The sequence below is a fragment of the Hoplias malabaricus genome, chromosome 13, assembly GCF_029633855.1.
Source record: "Hoplias malabaricus isolate fHopMal1 chromosome 13, fHopMal1.hap1, whole genome shotgun sequence".
In the NCBI taxonomy this organism is placed as follows: domain Eukaryota; kingdom Metazoa; phylum Chordata; class Actinopteri; order Characiformes; family Erythrinidae; genus Hoplias; species Hoplias malabaricus.
Genome location: NC_089812.1, coordinates 28,446,355 through 28,472,450, shown reverse-complemented (window position 1 = coordinate 28,472,450; position 26,096 = coordinate 28,446,355). Strand labels below are relative to the sequence as shown.

At 39.9% G+C, this 26,096-nt stretch overlaps 1 protein-coding gene across 1 annotated transcript in view; it reads right to left on the bottom strand.

Annotated features, from left to right (window-relative positions):
• The window catches only part of fam171a2a (family with sequence similarity 171 member A2a), a 61,689-nt gene that overhangs the window by 8,363 nt on the left and 27,230 nt on the right, over positions 1-26,096 (bottom strand). The window contains exons 3-5 of the mRNA XM_066641908.1: positions 18,471-18,563; positions 3,808-3,966; positions 882-1,061 (exon numbers count right to left, since the gene is read on the bottom strand). Coding sequence (XP_066498005.1) covers positions 882-1,061; positions 3,808-3,966; positions 18,471-18,563 — 432 coding nt within the window. The remainder of the gene's footprint in view (positions 1-881; positions 1,062-3,807; positions 3,967-18,470; positions 18,564-26,096) is intronic.

Below are 26,096 nucleotides of genomic sequence, written 5' to 3'. Positions count from 1 at the left end.
AGATTATATATCGAGTCTTATGATGCTTTTCCACTGCATGGGTCCGGCTCTACACGACTCGACTCAACACTACTCTGCACGTCCACCAGCAGGGCTCCCCCGTAAAATGGAGACGGTGACGTCAAAAAAACCCTGTCTCTAAAGGAATCGCTGGCTTTGAAAACCACAACAACAACGGTGGTAAAGTTAGGTGCTGTTTACTCATTGTGTATTTGGTGTTGTTTTTGTTTTTCGGATTAAACTTGGCTCCACACACCAGTTCTCACAGATCAGTTTTACTTGTTGCATGTTCCGCATTTGCTGAAAATTTTTGTCAGCCATCGGCCTAAGGAGCAAATAAACCTCCTCAAATCACTTGAGGTAAAGTTATGAACTGCCGTTGTGAGTCCGATAAAAAGAAATCTGAAAGCTGCTGTAACTTAAGAGATTTTACAAGTGCCGGTTTGTGCTGAATTTGAATGAGCTCTGCATTTCGTGGTTAGGGTCAGACATGTCTCTCTGGTCAATTAGTGCTTTGCAGGGTTTACATGTCACCATTTAGTACCTCCTCGGCACAATTGGAACGCGGAGCAAGCTGGGCCTGAAAATGTACCAGTTCCAGGAATCAGGAACCAGATTTAGCCAGTGGAAAAGTAAAGGAGCCGTGCCGAGTCGAGTAGAGACGTGTAGGTTCCATGCAATAGAAAAGCACCATTAGAAATCTATGAATTTAAAGCCATGCACCAGCGTGAGTTCAGATTATAGAGCCCAGCCATCTAGAGGCATTACTTCGTAGGTTAATGCAGGTTTGTTGTGACAGTAGCTGTCCTTGTTTTACACATTTTACTCAAGTGTGACACTTGGTCTGGTTCAGATATTTATTACACTAGTGTGCTTTTTACCTGCCCTGTCTTCAAACCTCCAGATGGGGACACTGGTAGCAGTCTTGAGGGGCGAGTCTGAAGGAAGGGGAACAGAAATGTGAATTGGGTCCGACACCTGGACCTCAGTTCCGTTGGGTCCAGTAAGTCTCGCACACACTGCAGCCACAGCGGTCAGCTCCACCCAGCTGCTGTTTGAGCCTGACATAAGAGATAAGATATATTTGATTAGGATTTACATTGAATTAAACTTATTGTGCTTGTCTTTGTGTTTTGGTCATTTTTTGACAGTGAAAAAGCGTGGACTAAAACAATGTATATTAATGTTTATGTGATCAGTGTCTAAGTATTTAAGTCATGCACCTAAATCAATTAGCAAAGAAGAATAAACTTTTTATTCTGTAACATGTAATTTTCATGGATTATCATGGAAAACGCTTACAAGAGCTTATATCTAGTGACACAATATTGTAACTTACTGTGTGGTGAGGCATTAACTACACAGCAATTAGCCTGTGTTAAATCAGCACTGTTAGTTACATCTTAATCATAGCACTGTTCATTTGACACCAACACTGTTGCTTTAACAACGAAAACCTTGTGTATCAGTGCAGAGTTTTGTTCTTTACAATTTATATCACTGAACTGGGAGAGTTCATTGCAAGAACATTTGGTTAACACTCCAGTATGGGGGGTAGGGAGAGTTCAGTGTCACTCTCAAGTGTGGGACGAGGAAATGGAAACACTCAAGGGGTCTGGACAGTGTGCTAGTTTTGGCCAGCCTGCATTCTGAGAGCAGCAGAGAAATAAAGGTTTTGCACCTGTCTACATTCAGGCACGCAGCTTTGGCTATTTCAAGCATTCCGTCTAATGACAGCATTAATGGAAAAGGCTGTAGAGGACGACTGGATGGTGGTATACAAGAACAGAATTGGACACCAGTTGGATATTTACCATATTTTGGAAACTATGATGAACCCAAAAACGCTGAACCACAAACAATCCCATCCCCAAGACAAATTACCCTTGAACTCAAACAGCTGCAAGAAATGGTTCAGTGAAAAATCAGGTTTAAGCTGTTTTCCACTTACCCCAGATGTGGTCTATCAGCCAAGATGTGTGGAGCCAAATTTTGCTTTTTTAGTTTAGCGCTTTAGCTGTGAAGCTTAAAGAAAAACTAGTGAAAGAAAACCCAAATATTTTTCTGTAAATCCTTAAAACTTGCAATCTACTCAAACCACATCCAGGTCTTCATTAAAGTGGAAATGACTTATTGATGTGGTTTTGAACACAGTTGTTCACAGTGTGTAGATAAATGCTGTGAATGAATTTTGTCAGACACCGATATTCATTTTTTGCTCAAATTTTCTGTGGTTTATTCATATTAATACCTCATAATATTCAAACATTAATATTTATGTTCATAAACGGAGATAACAGAAATAGTAAATACATAGTAAAGTCTGCATGTCCATGTGAACAGTAGTTGTTCAGGGGAACCTGATTACATTTTAAAGTATACAGTGACCTGAACCACATAAACAAGACTGTGTGATCTTAATAAAGACCTGGATGTGGTGAGAGTAGATCAAAAGTGTTTTTTGGGATGTATTTATAGTAGGGGTGGGACTTTAACTCGTTAATTTCGATTAATTAATTACGGGGAAAATAATGAAATAAAAAATATAACGCATTTTAATTGCACTTTGCACCATGGAAAGTTTCTCAGTGCATGAGTTCCAGGCATACAGATTATAACGACGCACAGAGACTACGCTGGTGGATGGGAAATTTAAATACAAGAGACTTCCAGATCGAAGTACAAACAAAAATGTTGTTATTTGCGCTTTATGCAGGAAGGAGTTTGCTTATCACAGGAGCACTTCCACCATTCGTTACCACCAAAAGTTGGGGCTAGCGCACAGGTCAGTAATGTTAACAGTACAGTGATCCCTCGTTTTTCGCAGGGGATGTGTTCCAAGACCACCCACAAAAAACGAATTTCCGCAAAGTAGTTTTTTTATGTATTTAATGAGTATTTGGACTTTTAAAACCCTCCCTGTTACTGTTAACAACCCACCCTTCGCATTAAACAGTCATTCTATAATGTTTTTCAGCTGGAACTACATGTGATATCCTACCAGTTTCTTTAATAGAGTAATTCCTAAGCTGTGATTTAGCGTAAGTAAATTTCACTCGGATGTGGACATGACCAATACACGTACTGTACGTAAGAAATACTTGTAAATGTTATATTTTGTCACCTACAGGCCTAGTCTACTACATGTAAATAATAAAAAAGCCCCCTTCAAAAAACCCGCAAAGTAGCGAATCCGTGAAAGATTAACTTTACTGTAACGCAAACAGTGTCGACAGTCAACACTCGACCACATGTCGGGGTTCACATTCAGAAACAAAATGTCAAAGTCCACGTCAGACAAACTGACCAATTCACTGGTAGTAGACAAGATTTTGAATTTAAGCCTATGTTCGTTGATTCATTCATCAACTAAACTTAAATCAACATTTCTCATGCTAAATATTGAAATGTGATTAATTTCAAATAATTAATTACAAAGCTTCTAATTAATTTGATTAATTTTTTAATCAAGTTTCACCCCTAATTTATAGATTTTAGAGATTTGTGCGACTATTGACTTCTAATATTAGTTAGCAAAGATAGCCTCAGTGTCCCAGTGCTAAAGTGAAGAAAAGCATTAGGTCACAAAACCTTTGCTGATCAAGAATAATCAATATCTTGTTACATCTGCAGTAAATGCAGCAATAATAATAATAAAAGCTATGTCTGGTATACATTCATATCTTTATTGTCTGGCTCATGGGCAATGTTGTGGTTATGGCGTATCGTACAGAAAATCTCATTCCGTCCCATGGAAATAGTTTATTTACATCAGTAGCTTGCAATATCAGAGAAGACTTCAGTTACCTGTGGAGTTGATCTCTAGGCCCAGGGGATAGGGGAAGCCCCCAAGCTCATACTGGCTCCTGGTGGAGGTCAGCATGGCAGAGAGAGTGATGTGGGTGGTGTTGAGGGCTGGACGTATAGCTTTCCTCTGCAGCTGGACCCATGGCTGATTTCTGGAGCCTACAAAAACATTCGTTATTAAGAATTATATATACATTCACACAGGGTGGCTACAAGATCCTATAACAGCCATAAATTTGTCACTAATATTGGAATTAATAAGAACAGATTTATTTAATATATTTTAGTTTAACTAGTAAAATACTGTCAGCATATAGTGTATAGTATGATAATGTATTTTGCAGTAATTTTCTTGGGAATTTATATCACCATACATTCACCAACTCACTTCTATCAGAGACTGAGACCCAGTTTACCCCAAAAACACTGACCCAACCTCTAGGCTTTTGGTAATTTAAGAAAATTGTGTTATTTAATGTTATGTATAGCATGTTGTGTTAATGTACTGTTTATAGTACCATTCATTACATCCAAGTACAAAACACAGTGGTATCCAGCTATCTAATCTGACTGCTAATCTGTTAGAATGTAAAACTGATCTAAAACAAGTAAATCCAGCTGTAGACTGTGATGAGTACAGCAGTTATGAGTGTGCAGAGTAATCCTCTGTCTGCTCAGCGTGGCCTAAAGAGGAGGAATAGGGAAATGAAAACCTAAAAATACTTGCGTGTCTAAGTGACTACGAGCTGCCTGTTTCGATTAGTGCTGGGAAAGCTGGCTGCTGATTGGCTCAGACAGCCTGGCTGCTGCAGCACAGCTCCGGGTCAGCTCCGGGAACACTGTGACACTTCTACACTCTCTCTCTCTCTCTGTCTCTATCACTTGCTGCCTATCCATCACACTCACATATTTATTTACTCAGATCATTTAATTCTGCCATCCTAAACTTACAGCTCAGTGGATACCCCTGCTCCATTCCAAAAATGCTAAATCCCAGTCGTATTTGCATTAACCCTTTCCACTTCCAATAGTGTGCAGTGGGACTCACAGAAATGTACATTAAATCCTCACAGAAATGTTCTATGAGGTATTACTAATGTCTCCTATGAAAAACAAAGGGTGAAAATATGCCCAATAAACACCCTTAACGTCAGAAGATATGCTGGTTGAGGAGATGTCATCAAATTCTGGCCATATCCTGCATCAATACATTAAAAAACAGCTTAGAATTACAAAAGAATATCTAACAATAGCTCAGTGCACCAGCATGACCCCTCTGACACAACAGCTGATTCAGTCAAGTGATGTTAGTTATAATAAAGCTATAACACGCATACAGTATGGCCACCAATTCCTTCAGGTGCTTTACTCTGACCACATTTCTAAGCACTGAGGCTAAGCCCCATTATTATAGACCAGCGGAAGCAAAGCAGCTCCCAGACAGAAAACTGTCCTCCTGCTCCCTTTAGGGTTGGAAGGACTGTGTCACAACTGGGCCAATCCCCAGTAAACCTGACTCCAAAAACTCTATGATGATGTGGTAAAAGAAGGGAACAGTCTATTTGGGTCTGGTTCTTTGCCAAATTGGTGTTCGTCCCAAAGAGCTCTGCCATTTAGGACAGCAGCAAAGAGTCCACTTCACAGTGGGAACAGCAAGGCTGGTTTCACACTCCACAGACACTACTCTCCCAGCCAGCTGTATGAGTAAACTCTATATTAATAGCTTGTATAATCTCCATGGAAAGGCATCAAACATAAAAGGAAGGTCTGAAACAACTGCACATGAGCTTAATGTCAACATGCTCAGTGCTTAATATCACAGTGACCGTGAACTGCATAAACTGTTACAGATGATGAATGAATGATTAATATCATCGTTCATTATATGTGTTAATATTACTGGCAAATATATATTTTTTATTAAACCCTGTGCTCCAGGTAACTGCCTTCATATTTTTAACCCTGCCACTTTCTGCTTTTAAAAATGTGGAGACCAACCTAGCGTCCCTCAGTTCCTATTAGTGCTGAGGAGTTAACCTCATTGGTTTATCCCTCCTGCCATAATATTCTAGACATATTTGCTTCAGTTAAAATGATGCATTCCAAACATAAATCCAAACCTTGGCTTTGTGACTACTTGTGCAGCTAGACAAGAATGCAGGACACAAAGAATACAGGCAGACGCAAGTGGAAAAAAACAAGTTGTAGTTGTAGTCTTAAAGACAGCTGGGGCAGCTACTAGGAATAATGGTCAAATAATGGTGCTAATCCTTGTGCTATTCTTAATACCATCAATGCTGTTCTTAACACCTCCATGTGTATTTGTTTTGATCCCACCCTCCAACACCTGTGAAAAACTTTTACACTTTTTTGTAGACAGAGTCGCTAACGTAACAATTTTTTTTCTACATCTCTTTCTTATGATCCATCCAGTACAGTCCCTTTCTCTTCAGTTCTGAACCAGTTTGAGCCTGTATCTCTTTTTTAAAATGAATTATTGGTCATTTGAAACCTTCAGCTTGTCCTACAGATGTGTCTTTATCCCTCTGTTTTTTTTCTTAAAATAGAAGAATATTGGGCTAAATTTCCAAGCCATTTTAATCAGGATTTTTGCTTTAGCATTTATAGCCCAGTTTAACTTACGGAAAGGTGATTGTGTCTTTGCTGTATGTGCTCAGAAGCTTTGGAATAGTCTGTACTACAGCATTACACTTGCTTGATCTAAAAAGTTATATTTAATCTAATTTAATTTAATTTAATTATATTTATATGCCCCAGGGTTTAAGGTTAGACACAGCTAGTCTGTTGATTTGCTGTCAAGGCTTGATTTGGTCAAGGCTATTTCTGTTTTTGTGGTTGTGGTTTTAATTTTACTGTTGTTTATATTTATTATACATTTTATATATATTTGTTATATATTTTTCTATTTATTCATTGTGAAGCACTCTGTAGTTTTACTAGCAAAAGTGCTACGTAATTAAAGTTCGTTCATTATCTGTAAGCGCTTATCCAGTTCAGGGTCACGGTGGGTCCAGAGCCTACCTGGAATCATTGGGCGCAAGGCGGGAATACACCCTGGAGGGGGTAAATTAAAATTTGCTTACTTAATTTAAGTAGACAGCAATGCAATCATTGATCAAAAATCCTCATCTAGATCACTCAGTACTTCAAATTTAGCCCAATTTTATATCAAATGATCAAATACCTGTTTCTTTGTATTTATTTCTCTGTATTTATTCAACATATTGACAGATGTTTTTCTGTCAGCCATAGTTTTATTTACATTGGGTGCTCCCCTCAGGGTAGGCTCTTAGGAAATATGGTATTTATTTTAACTGCTATGCAGTTGATACCCAAATTTACATGCCCTTAAAACAGAGTGATACCAACTCTTGAAAACTACTACTAGACTGTCGTGAGGATATCAAAGTTTGGATGGCACAATGTTTCTAAAAATAATTAATTGAAATTAAAACTGAAGTTAATAAATTTGGATGCAGCATTTTCTCTGATGCACCTTTATAAGGACATTTGTTTTTGGACCATTTATAAGACATTCTGTAAAAAATCTAGGTGTGATAATTGATGGTGATTGTAAATCAGACAAACAGATACATTCAGACGTTAAATCAATTATTTTTATCCAGTGTCAAGGACTGTGGCCCTTATTAGCTTTTAATGATTTTGAAAGGGTTATTCCTATAACTCATTCAGACTTGACTGCTGTAATACCCTTTCTGCTGGTGTCTTTCTGGCTTCCATCTCATGAATGCCCTTGGTCCAAAATACTGCAGGTTTAGGGTGGGTTTTTAAGATTTTGATTTGTTTATGAATCATTTAATCGACTAGCTCCTATCTATCTCTCTGAACCGATGAAATATATTCCATCAATGTTCCATTCGCTTTGACTTTGACATTAACTAAGGAAAAAAGTGCTAGCAGATGTCAACAAACATCTGCAAACTGTGTTGTTGTGAAGGAATAATGTGACAAATTTTAGATGAGAGATTTAGGTGAAAGCCAGCAATCAGGCAAGGAAAAATGTCTCAGTCTGAGGCCAGCAACTGGGGATGATTTGTTAGTATTTTCCAACGTGTCACTGCTAGCTCTCCATGTTCCCTGCCATCAGCTGTGGGGACTATGTCTGGAACTGGCCAAGAGGAGAACTGTATTCAGCATCAGTGATGCAGAAAACAGGAAGCTCATTGGGGTTAAGGGGTTCCTCAGGGCCCAGCTCTGAGACCTCTTCCTTTTCTGCCACTAAACAGAGCTTTGTCTGTCTGGAACATCAGGAGCAGTGCCAAGGTGAAGACACTCTGCCATCACAGAGGACACTGAGTATTCAAAGCTAGTGCATTAGCTCCATTGAAGACTTTAACTCAGGATTAAAAACACTTTAAGGTTCAAAGTAAACCATTAAAAAAAAAAAAAAAAAAAAAAAAAAAAAAAAATCAACCATCTTTCTGCTTAGATTCTCCTTTGTAAATCGTTAATGGCATTTCATTCAGTTGATTTTTTACAGTTTTTTACATTTTCTACTCATGTATTTTTAATTGTTATTCACTGTTGGTCCAAAATGTCTACCTTGGTCTACCCATATGTTTTACTTTTATAACACTCCCATTTTGTTTGTATATACTCCAAAATGTAGATAATGACTGAGAAAAACAATGTATTTTGTCTTGTTTCATGTTGAATTTCCTTCTTAAAATAGTTTTATAATCCATTCGAAAGTTTCAATTGACAGCTTTCTTGTTGAAGCCATGTTTTATTTCAAGTAGTAGAGACCAAAATCTTCCTAACGTCTGTACAAACTCCTTTTAACAAGGCTAATTAGCATTTCTAGACTTATATTTGTCAGTATTTCTTTTAAGAATGCAAAATACTAGGTGACTCCAAAAATTTTAAAATATTTCACAAAGAGAGAATTTTCAGTTTCTCCATTATTTTTAATAGACTACAAAGTAAAAGAAACTGAGTGAAAATCCTCTCCAGGATTAGGTCTCTATCTGATCCTTGACATTTTGAATGATTCTCCAATCCTCCAGCGAGTGTTGTTCTGCTACACCAGAGCCCTACTCCTCTGGCTTACACTTAGAACTGGACTTAGTGAGCTTAAGATAATGTCCAGATTTTCCAGAGAGTGTGTCACTGTTAATTTCATGCTTTTTTATGGAGTTTATATGAGCTGTACTCAACTGTATATTTAATTCCATTCATTCTTTCATTGTCTGGCACAGCTTATCCGGTTCAGGGTTACGGTGGGTCCTACCCCAGAAACACTGGGTGCACATTTATATCCAGAGTACTTTAAACTAAATAAATAAATTCAGTAAAAGGAGTGTCTAGCAATGTTTGCATATACAGTGTATGATAAATATGTATAGCTGTAATTATCTGCTGAATGAATGTACATTTAATAATCTACAGAAACCAACTAGCCTGATGTCTGTACTCTCGAAACAAGTTGAAATGAGAATGGATCAATTTTGTAGAAGAAGAGAACAAACAAACAAGAGAAAGAGACAAAGAATTTCTACAAGATAAAGAGAATGGCAATATCCATCTCTCCAGTATCCATATCCAAAAAATACAATATCAACAGAAACCAACTAGCCTGATGTCTGTACTCTCGAAACAAGTTGAAATGAGAATGGATCAATTTTGTAGAAGAAGAGAACAAACAAACAAGAGAAAGAGACAAAGAATTTCTACAAGATAAAGAGAATGGCAATATCCATCTCTCCAGTATCCATATCCAAAAAATACAATATCCATCTCTCAAATAGAATTGGTCTACAGAGATTATAGCTCTCTAGAGAATAACAGAGTAACCCGACTCACATTAATCAGAGAAATGCACTCTACTCCTTTCTACCAGGCAATTTATTATGGTTTCCATCAAAAAGATCTTATTATTAGCATTAGCTATGCTTCTGTAGCAGGACCTTCTTAAATCCTATAGATAATTACAGTCATCATGAGCACAGATTGGTGACCTTGAAGCCATGTCAAAGGAGACGAATGAGGGGGCAGTGCTTAGTGCTGCCTGGGGGCAGCTGTGGCCCTCCCTTGTGGGCATGACCAGCTTCAGGTCAAAGGTGAATGGAAGCATCCCATCTGTTTCAGGGCTCCAACACAATGGCTGTTGGTTTTGTAGTGTGAAATTGCTGAGATGTGGGCAGACATAATATTTTCATCTGTGGTCACATTACAGTTGGCCTCTATTGAGCAAAAGTATTTGAATAAAAACTGGGAGGAGCGTTCTTTGTGCTACATTCCACTCCTAGGCCTGTCACGGTTACTGGATAATTGCCTGAGTGCAATTAGTTGATCTTTTCCACATTGTTTAGCTTTCATAGTCATATGTTAAAACACATTATCATTCAATATACACTTCAGTAAACACGGTTCTGCGGTCTTAGTGGAGCTTATGTGTCATGCTTTTCTTAAAAAAGGATCAAGTACAACAGCAACAAACAGCCTTGATGAGTGAGAAGGGTAGATTTGAGTGTCTGTTCCTTTAAATAACTTTGAGCCACTGCTCATCACTACCAGTAGAGACTCAGACAAGGAAAGTGAACAGCTGGAGTGAGCTAACAGGCTAAAAACCAAAGCACAGACGGTGTTCCAGCAAACTGAGGCTCAAACCACACAGATTTACAGAATACAGCCTCACATCTGTCAGTGCAAATTTGAGTGAAAGGTTTTTGGAGTGTGTTGTCTGATTTCAGCTTCCTTCCTCTCTCTTATGAGCTGAAATCGGGCGACTGGGCTTGTGCTTTTTCCCCATTTAGAGAAGCAAGCTTGAGCCTGGAAGGTCACTGGTTCAGTTCCCAGGGCCATCAGGGGAAAAACTTCAGCAAGGCACCTAACCCACAAACTGCACCGCGTGTGTGTGCTCGCTGCCCCTAGTGTGTGTTAAGAATTGCCCACTAGAATTCATATATGTACTCACTTACACAGATGAGTTAAAGGTAGACAATCCATTTCTCTAAGGGGACTAATAAAGCAAATTTTCTCTACTTCTTCAGAGCATGACATCACCAGTCAAAGAGCTCCCATAGCAACCCCTCCCTGTAGCTCTTTTAAATGCACATAAATGGCCTAGGGGCGGCACGGTGGTTCAGCAGGTAGTGTCGCAGTCACACAGCTCCAGGGACCCGGAGATTGAGGGTTCGATTCCCGCTCCGGGTGACTGTCTGTGAGGAGTTTGGTGTGTTCTACCAGTGTCCGTGTGGGTTTCCTCCGGGTGACTGTCTGTGAGGAGTTTGGTGTGTTCTCCCAGTGTCCGTGTGGGTTTCCTCCGGGTGCTCCGGTTTCACCCCACAGTCCAAAAGACACACATTGGTAGGTGGATTGGCGACTCAAAAGTGTCTGTAGATGTGTGAGTGAATGTGTGTGTGTGTTGCCCTGTGAAGGACTGGCGCATGGTGTATTCCCACCTTGCGCCCAATGATTCCAGGTAGGCTCTGGAATCAACCGCAAACCTGAACTGGATAAGCGCTTACAGATAATGAATGAATGAATAAATGGCATAATTTTGTAAAAGACACAGAACAGTTATTTGACATGCTAGATACATCATAATTTTGAATTACCATCCTCATTTAAAGATACCATACACACTTCTTTAATACTGCGGTATATATATATTATACCACCCAACCCTATATATACCCTGTATATTTTAGCTCCACCTATGTGTTGCCAGTTGGGGCTAAATAATGCTTAGCTAATGTAAGTGCAATGTGATGATTAGCTAATGTAAAACACCTAATCATCCAACTGGGTTCTAAAACTTCTAACACCTGCTGAAAATGTGTCTTTTAATTTAATGTTTTCTTCCTGAGGAGAGCAAGTTTGCTATATTTTATGCTAAGCTTTTTAAATGTGGCTAACTCTGCTGAGAATGATAAGAACATTCTTGCAAACAGTTTCAAAAACTGCCTCATAAAATGTATTGTTTCATTTTATGTAACAGCATACGCTCCCAAAAGTTCCTCTGACCTCCTTCGGGGTAAACTAAGACCCATTGTGCCGCTGTCTGCCGACTAGTGCCAAGTCTGCTTTTTTTTTGTATAAGCTACTCTGGCACACAGCCACGGGGGACTTTGAAACAGCAAGTGGGTGGCCATCTTGTCTGAATTTTGAATTATAGCATTAAAAACCTAACTTTGTCCATGTGCCATGTCTGTGTGCTGTTGGTTTTGAAGAGGCCTGTGCTTGGCAGATGTCCAGTTTAGCAAGTCTGTGTGGTTTAACATGCAGGACACACACTCTCAGTTTCACTCCTCCTAACTTTGATCTCAAAAACCACTTCCCCTATATTGTTCCCAAGGGATACATCCGTTATCTGTGCTTTTTATCCCTGTCTCAGCTGCAGGTGAATCAGAGAGCTGTCAGCAAAGCTTCTACACTGACCAGAAAGAATTCAAACACACTAGCTGATGGGACAGGGCGATCTCTGGGCTCTGATTCTCCTGGGTCTGTCCTCTGACAAGGACAAGAGTCAGGTGCCTAGCCTGAGAAACAAAGCCAAACCAAAAAATCAGCACTAACTAAATAACCCAGTCCTCCACCCTGCAGTCATTATTCATTTCAGTGCATTTACATTAAGTAGCTTTTGTATTAGCAGAGCCATGTTTACAAGCCATGTACCAATCATTTCTGCAGGGTCTTTTCTGCACTCTGACAGTTCTGAACAAAACACACGCCCACATAGTGACCTCAAGGTTTTGCTTTTGCTGCTGCTTCTGCATTTGCATTCCCTACTTTTCAAATCTGAATCAGATTTTTGAGTGACGCAGCATCTCCCAAAGCCCAAACCTGCTGGCAACAGCCAACAGCCAGCCTTCAGTATGCAGGAGGGCTGTAATGTCGGGGGGAAGGACAGTGTGGCTTTTGGAACACATACATTGATCCTGAGTCATGATTCCTGTCAGTAGTTAATATTAAAATGTTTCCAGAGACGATAATCTTGGAGTGAGACGTCTAATAAAACACACAGACCCTGAAATGTCATAAATGCAGAAGATGTTGAAGATGTTTCCACACACTGAAAAAACAACAACAAAAAAACCACCATCTGCCCCCACACGAGAGATCTAGTGCATTTTAATAGTCTCAGCCTTCCTCAGCTGAAACATGTGCCTCACCACTGCTGCCAAAGTTGCCATGGAAATGGGTTTCAATGTGAGAAAATACCACATGGTAAAAAGTGCTCTAATCTCTCTCCATCTACTCCTCCTATTAGCGAGGTCCCATTCAGGCTCACGCAATCAGGCACAACAAAATATTTACTTTACTCTGTTCATGTCCGACAGAACTAGGAGCTGTTCCTATCAGTTACACTGGTAATAGATTTGTCTACGCATTCTCTCCACTGAATTTACATACAGTACATTACAGTCTGGGTGGTGGATCATTCTCAGCACTGCAGTGACACTGACATAGTGGTGCTGTGTTAGTGTGTGTTGAGGTGGAACGAGTGGATCAGACACAGCAGTGCTGCTGGAGGTTGGACTGCTGAATTGTGAACCAACAAAATATACCGAGCCAACAACGTCCTGTGTCCACTGATGCACAAGGACTTGATGCCCAACAACACAAATGAGCTACTGTCTCTGACTTTACATCTACAAGGTGAACCAACAAGATAACGCGCCTAACAAGGACAGTGAGTGGACACAGTGTTTAAAAATTCCTGTACCACGTCTGTGTCTGAGTCAATTGTACCATCACTACACACAGTAACACAACACCACCGCCACGTCAGTGTCACTGAGAATGATGTAACCACTCAAATAATAAATATCGCCTGCTTCGTGGCGGTCCTGCAGAGGTGATGACCACTGAAAAACAAGGTTAAATAGGGCTGGGCGATTAATCGAAAATTAATTGAAATCAACATTCAGAACAGTCTATATCGATTATATCAATTATTTTTATTGTTATGTTCCCACTCTGTGTTTATGTACAGTTCCATTAAAGCCACCACGCTGAATAAGCGATACGAGCAGTTCATACCTAAGAAAAACACAGCATCTGTGGTTTGGACACTGTGTTTGGACTTTAATTAAGACGACACTGAACACAAAAGAAGTCAAATGTTAACATGGAGAAACACCAAATATAAACAGTGCTCAAAAACAAGAGAGGAACAAGCTCCCAGCAACATTAGATAAAATATCCCATATACCAAAAATACAAAAACAAAATAATTGTTCATTAATTGTGGTAAGATGTACAATTAATGGTGATATTGATTTGTGCTCATATCGCCCAGTACTAGGGTGAAAGGTGGACTACTGTCTGTAATGCACCACCATATAAGTACTTCTGTCTGTGCACTTCTGTGGCAAGTGGAGCTTTTATCAGTAGCAGCAGAGTAAGGTCAACTTGCACTTATATGTGTAGAACATCAGGAGGTACAGCACTCAAGAACATCTGCGTGCAGGTGTGATTTAGTTTGAAAACAGAAAAAGCAAGACAGAAAAAACATGTTTACACCATCTGTATCTTTACCGCCAGCAAACTGCTTCTATCTGCCTAAAAGAATGGGTGACAGTGAAGCCATTATAGAGTGAGAGACCTTCTTAATGGAGAAGAGAGCAAACGGCTGTCACGTCTCTGGAATAAAGAGGAAACAGTGCTGCCTTTTAGAGGACACTAACTATAATCAATGAACAGTAGTGAGCACAGTCAGACAAGTGTCCCAATCACTCAGGAATCTGCAGTAGGCAAGGGACAAGGCCCATCACTGGAATAGGTTTGTGGATATTAAAGTAGGGTAAGGTGCAGCTGTGGTTGCGGTTCGGTTTCAACTTCAGCTTGTATAATTTTCATAGAAATACACTGATGAATGGGGCACTCTGAAGATGCTGCACATGAACCTAAGAATGAACAATGTCCAGTACTAAGCATTGGCTAGAGGGGTATAAAACTCCATAAGATTTAGCTATGCAGGAGTGGGTCTGTGTGGCCTGGAGGGATGGAGCTCCATCCAATACCTTTCGGATGAGTTGCAGTGGTGTTTCTGAACCAGAACACACTGGAGAAATGCTTCTTTAGCTTGATGAAAAACGTATTGTGCATTATTCCTTAGAGCACTTTCTTGAAACGGGTTCTATGTAGCATTCTCCTAATGGTACAGTGTCCATTGTGTTACAATAGCAGAACAATAATTTCTTCAGAATCTGAAGAATCTGAAGAATCCCAAGATCCATTAGACCATGTAAACAGTTCTATATAGAACATAGAAGTGTTTAGTGTGTAACTCTTGTAGAGTTTGTGCAGGTGTAATAAATGAATAATTTATTAATAGTCATTGGTTTACTGAACGACCTCTTCTATACACATACTCTATATTTATAAATTCTGAATGAATATAAGTGTATTTAAAGGTGACTTTCATGACTGTAATAACATTTGTTTATATAAAATTCAGAAGATGTTTCCTCACCATTTGCTAGCAGTCCAGTTGGTTTGAGTAAAAGTGTAAAAAAACAAACAGTCTTGGTCCGGCATGCTAGGTTTTCTCTTTAGACAATGAAAAGACATCCAAACGTTGAAAAGCATAAAACAAGATGAGGTCATTGCTCTATTCCTTCTCCATATGTGGGTAATATTAAATTATTTTCGCTGTTCACTTGGTGGAAATGTCTCCAAACTCATAAGATGGTTTACTGCATTACCGAAAGTGCTACAAAACTAAACAACTCAAGATACAAATGAGTTTCTGTGGTAATTAAAACAGTAAATAAAGTAAATACAGCCAAGTTAAACAGCAGCCACATACAAACAACAGTTGTTGCTTTCCTCAAACATAACATTCCACATTAAAAGATGTGGAGCTTCTGAATGTAAACAAACCAGAGAGAACTGCATTTCCCTACAATCGTACATGGCTTAAGGCTGGAAACAGTGATATACACTGTTTTTGGCCACTAAATCAAACCATGATTTGCTTTTTTGTCATTTTCTGACAGCACATCTTCAGACCCTGACATTTCTCAGCTTGAAAGCCATTTCTGATGCTTATCTGATACTATGGTCATTCAGCTTCAAAACCTATTCCAACAGTAGCCCTGAAAATCCCAGAGCAGTTACTCAGCTGTGTGAGGGGAGAGTGAGAAAGAAAGAGAAACAGAGAAAGAGAAACTTGTTAAGGAGATAAGGATCCGAAAAAAAAGCTGGGTTTGGACAGAGAAAAAGAGAACAAGATGAACTTGACAAAGAAATGTATGTTAGATGGCGGTATGGAGTTTGGAGAGAAAGAGCTTGAGAAGGGATAAAGAAAGGAATGGAGAGAAAAAAAGAAAAGTGAGAGAAATGAGTAGAGAGAGAGAGAGAGAGAGAGGGATAGAGATGAACTAGCCAAAGAAGTATGTGTTATACAGAGAGATAAACTACACAGAGAGAGAACAGACAGAAATATTATTTACACACACACAGAGAGAGAGAGAGAGAGAGAGAGAGAGAGAGAGAGAGATGTGGTGATGAGAGAGAGGGAAGGAAGGAAAGAAGCAAAAGAGAAAGAGAGAGAGAAATAGAGTAAGATATATATAGAAATAGAAGTGATGATGAAAGAGAAATGAATATAATACAGAGAAACAAGGGACATTAACTATTATGAGAGAAATACATAAAGAAGAACATGAGCAAAGAATAGAAAGAGCTAAAGAGGGACAGAGTTAAAGGGGGGGCAGAGAGGAAAACAGCTATAGAAACCGAGAGAGAGAGAGAGAGAGAGAGAGAGAGAGAGAGTGTGAGAGCAAGAGTGAGAAAAGTGAGGGAGGGGACTGAGAAGAGAGAGTGAAGTGCTTTATTTTTCTTCACCAGATGATTACATCATTGGCTTTGGTGGAGGAGATGGGAATAAACACAGTGAGAGCTGAGGTCTCTGTCACTGCCAAGTAAACACATGAGAGAAATGTAGATCTGCAGTAATGACAACAGGAACAAAGCAGACTTGGTCTTACGGAATGGCATTCAGCATATACAAAACAGACAACACAACAAAAAAAAAAAAAGACAAAAAATGAAATAAAAAAGCCGAAAATACATAGAGGCATGTGTGCAGAACCGAGCCACAGGATTAAAATTGGTCCCAAGATTGACAGTCATTGTAAATAGCAGCAGTTTTAGCAGCTAGTAGCTGGAAATGAGCCACCATCAAGTGTGCAGAGTCTGCAGGTCGCCAGCCACAGTCAGTGGATATTGAGTACGTGCTCCCCCTGGCCATCACCACGAGCAGCACCGGAAAACTGTTCCACCTCAGAACACTGACACAAGGACGCACTTCTTGGCCAAATCAACAGCAGCCAACACTGGTGTTAGCAAACACTCCCTCAGTCGACATTAGCCACAGCCAGCAACAGCCACAGCCAGCAACAGCTACAGCACGACAACAAGCACAGGCAACATGAGCAGCTGCTCGGTCTACAGTCCCATTGGACAGAAGTGGCAGGCAAGCATTGGCCTAACAGTAGCTAATGAAACAGCTCCAAAAGATAGATAGCAAAAAGATAGCAAGAGATAGCAAAGAGGCTAACCTCCAGTAAGACAGACACGTGACAGGTATAAGTTTTTTTCTTACAAATATAGCATTTCTGCAGCGTGTTTCTGGACCTGGGGGGCACTGCCTTTTCTTTTATTTTACAATAGAAACACCACTCAGCTAAACCCAAGTGCTACAGCTCTCCCATAGTTCCCTCCATAACTGCAGTCGCTAAACAACAGGCTAGCTGTGGGCTAAAGCAATATGACAACTCAGGCTGGTCAGTTAGCTTGAAAGCAGGGCCAATAACTCTTTTTCCTCACACCGCCTGAAGATAAAATGCGCTAAAGCTCACAGGCTGTTTGATAGCGTGTGTAAATTCCACAGGACGTTCATTGTGTGTAAAAGGCGCTGAGAGGCTGTGAAATGCCTTCTAGGCACGGCGTATCGCCTGAATCCCTTTAATTGCATGTCTTAATCTCTCCAGCCTCCAGCCATCAGCACTTCTGCTCCTTCCAGAGTGAGGGGGGTTTATTACATGAGAGAGACCACCTCAGCAAATCTCACACACAGCACATATAAATCCTCGACAATGTGTTTGCACTAAACGACCCCCTTCAGACAAGTGCAGGAGCAGAATTCACTGTCTGGGACATGGATTACATGGGGCTCTGGGAGGGCTACGAGAGGCACTACGAGTACTGTAGGAAAACTGAGGCTGTATCTCAGCATGGAACTTAAATAATGAAACCTGCCCTGAGGAAATATAATCAGTGGAAATTATACAGGTTTTTAAACCTTGGTGATAAACAACTCTCTGACAGAGTTTGCAAACTAACTATTTTCAGTGGTGAATTTGTGGAGGGTCAAGAGTGTTTTTGGGTCAGTATAAATAAATATTCCAGCTGTAATGGTTAAACCCTTTCAAAGAGTGGTCAATATCTAGGCCACTGTTTGGTATGTACCACCGTTCAGACTGGGAAAACTGAAGCACTGTTTCAACTTTTCACCCCTATAAAAATAAAGATATATTTAACACAGGATGAGCGAAACACAGGCCACGTCTTTTTAAAGTTCTACTGGTCTCACGGTGGCGAACTGGCCTTTCACTACAGTGGATGGACAGTGAAATTATCCAAGAAAAAGACGAATTAACACTTACCTGGAGAGCCTAACAGGAGCTGTACCACATCATCATACAGCAGCAGGGTGGCAGGTCTCTGAGGGAGCAGGTACAGACTCACTGATGCATACACTGGCAGAAGAGAGAGAGAGAGAGAGAGAGAGAGAGAGAGAGAGAGAGAGAGAGAGAGACTCTGTAATTCATTCACTTTTATGCAATGCTGTGACAGTATTTTACATATAAGCTTCTCCACAATGGAACCCAGTTCTGAGCTGTTAAAGAAACTTCTGTGATTAACTTTCTGTGGATAAATACAACAGCAATCAAACACCACAACAGAATTCTCCTGTGTCTAAACAGCACTGTTCAGAAACACCAGTTCAGCGCAAGATCCCAGGAGCAGGGAGCAGAAGCTTTTATCCATTTTCACTTAGTTCTCTTCCTCCTTGTTTCTTGTTTTCACAATATTTAATCAGTACTCTAATTTCTCCACACTCATCATGTTTGTTTTGGCCCATTTATCCTAGTCTTTGCACGCTCACATAAACGTGGCCCCAGCGCTGTGATTAGAGGGACTCTGCACTTCACATAAAATGCAAAACATCTTGTTTTATCCCATCTTTTCTGACTGAGGCAGACCACAAAAAACACTCTGTGTGGATGTATTTCATACTTTGTGGGTTGGTGGGCTCCAGCTCTCCAAATGGGTGCAATGTACCCTTCATTTCTGAAGAATTGTTGGATGTGAATGGGTCCACAAACTCTGATTATTAAAATATTCTTAATATTATTAATAATATTAGAAACAGCAATCATACAGCAGATGAGATTCCTAATGTTTTTCAGGGACAACAACAACAACAACAATAACCACAACAGAGATGTAACTCTGCAGTTGTGGTTAGTGCCAGCACATGTGTTAAGAACATGATTCAGCAAACCTGAGTCACCAAGCCCACAAATGCTGTAGGCAAATGAACATCTGAAGCTACACAGGAAACCGAGCTATACTTCAAAGAGCTTTGACAAACACTGGAAACCAAAGGGGATTTGGTAGGACAAAAGAAGTGTGTAATATTTTACAATACTGTATACACTACAAATCTGTGTCCCTGCCTGAGATTAGTCTCCTAGTTTATGTAAAGTGTGAAAACATATACACTATAAAATATCACTCCATATTCAGTGAAAGTGTGGACTTCAGGGATCTAAGTCCCCCAATGACTGGGCTTGGAGAATCATCTGATACATCTAGAATGAAAACTGATCATCCAGCCTATTATCTGCTTCATTAATATCCTTGTGGCTGAATGACTTCAAACATTTACTGAAATACTCCACCAAAGCGTAAAGCTTCCCCAGAAAAGTAGTAGTGATTACCACAGCAATGGAGAATAAAGTCAGTCAATAACCTTCATTTCTGATGCCCACAAACCTTTGGCTAAACAGAGTAGAAGTGCTTTTAGAAAGCAGATTCCGGTTCAAACATTCGGACTAAGGACTTTACCCCCTAACTCCAAACCTGATCCGAACTATGAAGCATGGGGGTGGGAGATTCAGAGATGAATTCCTCGTGCTCTTCAAGCATTGAGGAACCAGTGAATGAGATGTATGTATCTGGAGATTGTTAAATTCTATAGAGGCACAGAGAAACCTGCCACTCACTGAAAGTCGCAGTTATTAAATCTCAAAACATTTCTACAATTTCACTGCACAGTCTTTACTGAGGTTTAACCACCAAAACAAACTTGACTGGTCAAAAGAAAGGGTTATAAAAGTTATAAAGTAAACAGAAGGCAATAATATAGAGGAAATCCACAGGAAAACACAATAAATAGTCCAGTGAGTGTATATTCAAAACTGTAAGATTTTAATCACAAAATAACAAATATTTACTCAAAATAACCAAATTCTAATCTTGAAATATTATGTCTTTACTCTCAAAATAACTACGACATCAATCTCTACATATGACTTAATCTTGTACTTTATATTTATCACAAGCAGAGCCATGAAACACCATCGTATAAATGTGTGTTGTTTCAAAAGTTGATTTTTTTGATATTTATTTATACATTTGAACATGAGGTCACTACGTACGTGACATATATGCTGCTAAACAGCACCCCCTACCTCCAACACCTTCCAGCACCACTGGGTCTGTACAAACTAAAATTCAGATAAGACTGGGCCTTGAGAATGATCCAAAATACTTTAGATAATCAACAGCAGACTCACTCAATCAGAAAACATTTCCCATTCTACAGTGGCCAAAGCAGTGTCACGACCTCAGTTCCAGTGAATTACTATAGCATCATATGAAACAGACTATTCAAGTTAGACAACCCAAAAATATACATCCACACAATACCTTTTTTGTAGAGGAATGGACCAAGATACGTCTGGAGGGGGCTCAAATATTGTTATAGATCACTAAACAGTAGATGTGGATCACTTATTTAAAGGCTAAGTGCCAGAACTTTCTGCTGGAAGTACCTTCAATGAAGGAGGTCTGAAAAATAACTCAATATAATGGTTCATACAATTGTCCTTATTTAATTGTCCTTATTAATTGTCTTTAATGTATTATTATGAACACCAAAAACATCTGAAGTGAAATTCAGGTAAAACACACAACAAGCAAAAACAAAAAAAACAAAAAGTAATATCAGCTGCCTGTTGAATGGGACTGATTCATGCTCTTTGTAGGCTGTTACATATGGGCTGGTGAAGCACCAGGGGACAGAGGCATGCTGGGAGCAATAAACCTAGTCGCCCAGCTCCCATCTGCTGTACCCTATGGCAGTGCCATTGACCACCCCATCCCATCCCCCCTCCACAAATGTAGAACAAACAAAGCCACCTTAACTGTAGCTAAAGGGAGCACTATGTAGTATTTGCAAAATGAGATGTCTTCTCCTTGATTTCAGGACATTGCTGTAAAAAATGCTGTCCAGTGAAACATCACAATGATTCTGAGGCTGTACTTAGTGTTCCTTTAAGGGGTAGCCATTGTGGACATTGCTTGTGTAATCTCCACAGAAAGCTAGGAAATGAAATAAGACAATCTGGAGTAGTCTCACAAGATTTTAAAATCAACATGTTCAATGCCAAGTGCTGGCAAGAATGGTCTAATTCCCCCAGACCAAACGTTTTGTATGAGTTGGAGTGAAGTTTGTGATTCAGAACTAATGATCTAATATCAGGACCTGACCTCTCTAATGCTTTCATGGTTGAATGAAATTAAATCCTCTAATATATTGTGTGAAGACTTCCCAGAAATGTAGAGGCTGTTACTGCAGCACTGGAGGACTAAATATATATGAGTACACAGACTTCTAGCCATATGGTGTATCCTGCTGATGAAAACAAGAGTCATTAAAGAATGTTTGTCATAGTGCACAAGGAAAAATTGAGTGTTTGTTTACTTGAACCAGAAAAATAACATTTAGGAGTAGTGATGCATTCCTTAGACATTCTCACCTATCAAAGATAAGCTACACACACACACACACACACAAACACACACACACACACAAACAAATGCTCTGAACAGTTGCTCTCTTTAATATTATGCTCAGTAGGTACAGGACGCAAAAGGAGGTGATGATATGATTAATGCATTTACTTCATGTACTTTCTCAGAAAAGAGATAAGGAGGAATAAAGGGAAAATTGAGCAGAAATAATATGACTTAAAACTGTAACAGAAGACAGAGCACTTCAGTGTTAACATGGCAAATCGGTTTAATATGCTGAAACAAAACAAGGACACACAATGTCATCTTTGTGAAACGCTACACTAATGAAAAACAAGAGCAAACAGAAACTAGGCAAGCTTAGATTTACCAGACCAGCCTTAGCCATATAGCCATTTTAACAGAGGTCTTTCCGGCATTTCAAAAACAGGAAAGCCCAAAATACATACCCATGTCATTGGAAGGTCTGGAGATTTCTTTGTTTTTTGAGTTCTGTGCCGTCCTGCTGAGCTTGTGAAAAGCGGAGTACTGTAACTAAAGCAGAGCCAAACACAGCCCCAGAAACACACACAAACGAAGGGTGTTCCTTTTTTATTTCCTATTATTTATTTAGATGGAACTTTGTAAATGACCCCGTCCAGCTCCACTGGGCAATAACGCTTTGTGTGAGGCTCTGAGGTCTTTCTTGATTTACTGAACCTCGACACGCCCATGTATGAAGCCACAGTTCGCGCTGAAGAACCTACTGTTCTTTGGTTCCATCTGTTAACAATTTTTTTCTGATTTGCAAACCAGTTTATGTCGGTGGAAGCGCACCAAATGGTTCCAAATGTAGTTTGCAACTGGAACCATTTTGTTTCTCGCTAGTGCTAATGAAAAGCGCTATGTTAAATATAGCTGAACTAACAACAGATGGTGTTGTTGCGCCACCTTGTGAAATATGGCTGAACTAACAGCAGAACTAACGCATGCGCTTTTCAACATTAGGAGTCTTGTTGAGAAATGCCTCTCCTAGGCCGGCCTGGTAGGCTGTCTGGCAAAAAGCTGTGAGTACTAATGTCGCTCCCTTAGGGCGAGTTCTTCACCTGCTAAACATGATTAAGTAAGTGAATGAAAGAATAACAAATCAGTCCTATGCTGTGCTATTCCGCAACTCACTTTTTCAAAGCAGCTTCCAAGGCCTAGTCACACATTGCTTGGTGACTGCTGTCCATGTTTAGCATAAGGCTAATAACTATGGCTAATACTGACAGGCCCACCTCCATCTCCATGTAGGAAAATGGTTCAAGTCTTTAAAAGAAATAATAGATGAAATGAGCACACCCAACACAGGAGAACATGCAGATTTACAGTAAAGATGCAAAAAACAAATAAGAGGGGAGTGTTATGAATCAAGAGACCTGCGAGGGGAAATGAAGCCACGTAGGAGTTCTGTCTTCTGTTGTTGAAACATGTTCGTGGCAGATATCAGCTGAGTGACTTTAGAGCAGTGCAGTCGGGGCTATGAGCAAAGCCTCGTCTCTGTGAGCGTGACTCACTCTCAGTTCGCGTGACATGCACAGATTTGGAGAGCAGCAGGGGAACAGTCCGGGCTCCAGGACAACTGAGCTCTTTTTAAGCACGCCTCCTCCTCCTCCTTTATGAATAAAACACAGAGAACCGGGGCAGGTGGCAGCATCCTCCTGTGTTCCCTGCTTTAATACAAAGCCTGAAAAAGCCCATCTTCAAATAGCTGACTCATTGTCTCATTTCCCTGAACACGTGCTCACCATTGCCATGGAAATGCTCATAGCAATTTAGATGGAATTAGGCCCACGGAGTATGAATGAATTACAGTAGACAGCAGTGTGTTTCTTCAGAGGGCCAACAGAAAAATGCAGTGTGACCAGGGTGCACCCAAACTTTTGCATGCCACTGTGCAACTGTTGGTAGGGGTTCTATTGAAAAAGTGTCCATAGTTGTAAATGTGTGAGTGTGTGATGTCCTTCACTCATCAGACTCAGAGAAAGTCATCTGGAACATCTGGAGGTCAAGATGCTCAGCGTACAGTGTGGAAATCATTGTGAATGTTTAGTGGAATGGCTTGCGAATATAAACTGCCTCCAGTGATGTCATTACTAGAGGTCAGCATTGTGATAATGGTAAACAATCAATGCATTTTTCTGCTCTATGTATAATCTGCCTATACTCAACACACCCTTCCATCATTCACCAAGCTCTGCAGTGTTACAGAATCCACGTGGCACATAGCTGACAACCCTGTGCTGACATTTCCAGCTTCAGCATGTGGAACACAGATGAGTCCAATTAAGAGACTCAGCACTGTAGCTAAGGCTAGCATTGCTAAAACTGTACCAGACAACTGTATGGAATTTTAATAAGTAGTTCTGAATATACACATGTGTATTTAGCATATTTGAATGTAAAAAAATGTCATAATCATGCAATAGTATGTTATACTTTTGGTTAGTTTGCTAGGCCAACTTAGGATAATTGAGGGAGGAGTCACCAAAAACAGCTAGAATATGTGCCCTGTAATTTCACAAGACCCCACAGAGTACTACAGGTATTTACCAGAAGTACAGTTCCCTTGGTTAGAGGGGGGTAGTTTTCTGGTAACATGAGAATATCTTACAATTTTTCACTAGAAATGTCACACATTGAATGTCCTCTACAAGGACAACGATGACTTATTACGGGGCACATTCTGTTGCTTTCGAGCAAACATTATTGGCCACAATAACATGGATGTGATGTGGCCTGATGTGGCCCAGAGAACTTCCAGAAGTTTTTGAGTGATGGGATTTTAATCAGAAGAGCTTCTGTAAAAACTGTGCAATTTACTTTAAAAATACTGCAACTGATTACAGCCATCAGGTGATGGTTGACCATTTGGCAGGATTGAAAAAAAAAAATACTGAAGTCTGTGCTACACCAACTGCATCAGCAGCAGCACTTTAACAGAACACAAGACTGTTGGACACAAGAGTCATAGAAGACACCACATATTCTAGAACAGAGGAGTTCAAATATGAATCTTGCAGCCATAGAAACACAAATCAAGGCAAATGTTTGGTTGTTGTGCCATGGCTGCTTGTCTTTGCTCATGTTTGTCCAGAAATATTTGGTTGAATTAAGTACGTTTGGGCAGTTGGTCATGATTGAGGTGCATTTACATTGGTCTGACGTGGCTTCACACTGGTACCGCACATTTGAATGGGAGCCGCTGGTTTCATCAGCTTCACTCGCAATGCAGTATGTGAAAGCAGTCTTTTCGAGTTCAAAATGAACAAGATTTCAATTGGATGAATGCCATTTACAACCCAATGTAGCCAGTTGAAGTGGGGATATGCATTCATGTCTGTTGCCGTGTCGGAGACTGTGTGCAGGACAGAGTTTTCCATGTGCAGTTGCATCCACTGACATGCAGTTTGAGCATCCCTGGTTACCATAGCTTACGGCATCGTTTTGAACAATGGAGAGGGAGGACCTCTTGGCAGATACGTGGGAAGCAAAAAAAGTGATCTTTATATCATGAGAACACAGATTCTGTCATTTTCCAACTCATGACAGAGATGAGATTTTTCTATTGCTATTCTTGTGTCTTTGAAGACACCGTAAAACATTAAAAGCAACAACAGAAACGGTGTCACAATACATTCATCAATGTTCAGTCTATTGGACACTGACTGTAATTATTTCACACTTACTAAAACAACTGGCAACACAGAATGTTGGGGTTGGTCTCAGAAAGTTTGGTCTGTGTGCTCTGGCCTTTAGAGGTCCACAAACCAGATTTCGACAAAGTTGAAGGTCCAGAGAGGTCAAATGAGTGATTTTAGTAGACAGTTGTTGTTGTTTTTTTAGGTTGATATATGCCTATAAAGATATTATTGTCAGAACAACATTTGCTGAGGTGTTGGTGAAGTCCTTGTAAACCAGGGGTGCACAACCCCAGTCCTGAGGGATTCCTTTGTTCACATCCAACTTTGCTCTCCAGGACTGGAGTTGGGCACGCCTGATGTAAACAAACACAGCAGCATACAGAGTGGGAAATATTGAGGTCAGAAAAAATTACTGAGGAAACACCTATATATTGTATGATAAGTTGATAATATAATTAATTTTACATCAATATAACTCATATTAAAAAAGTGAATACAGATATGAACTTTTCTAGAAACTCA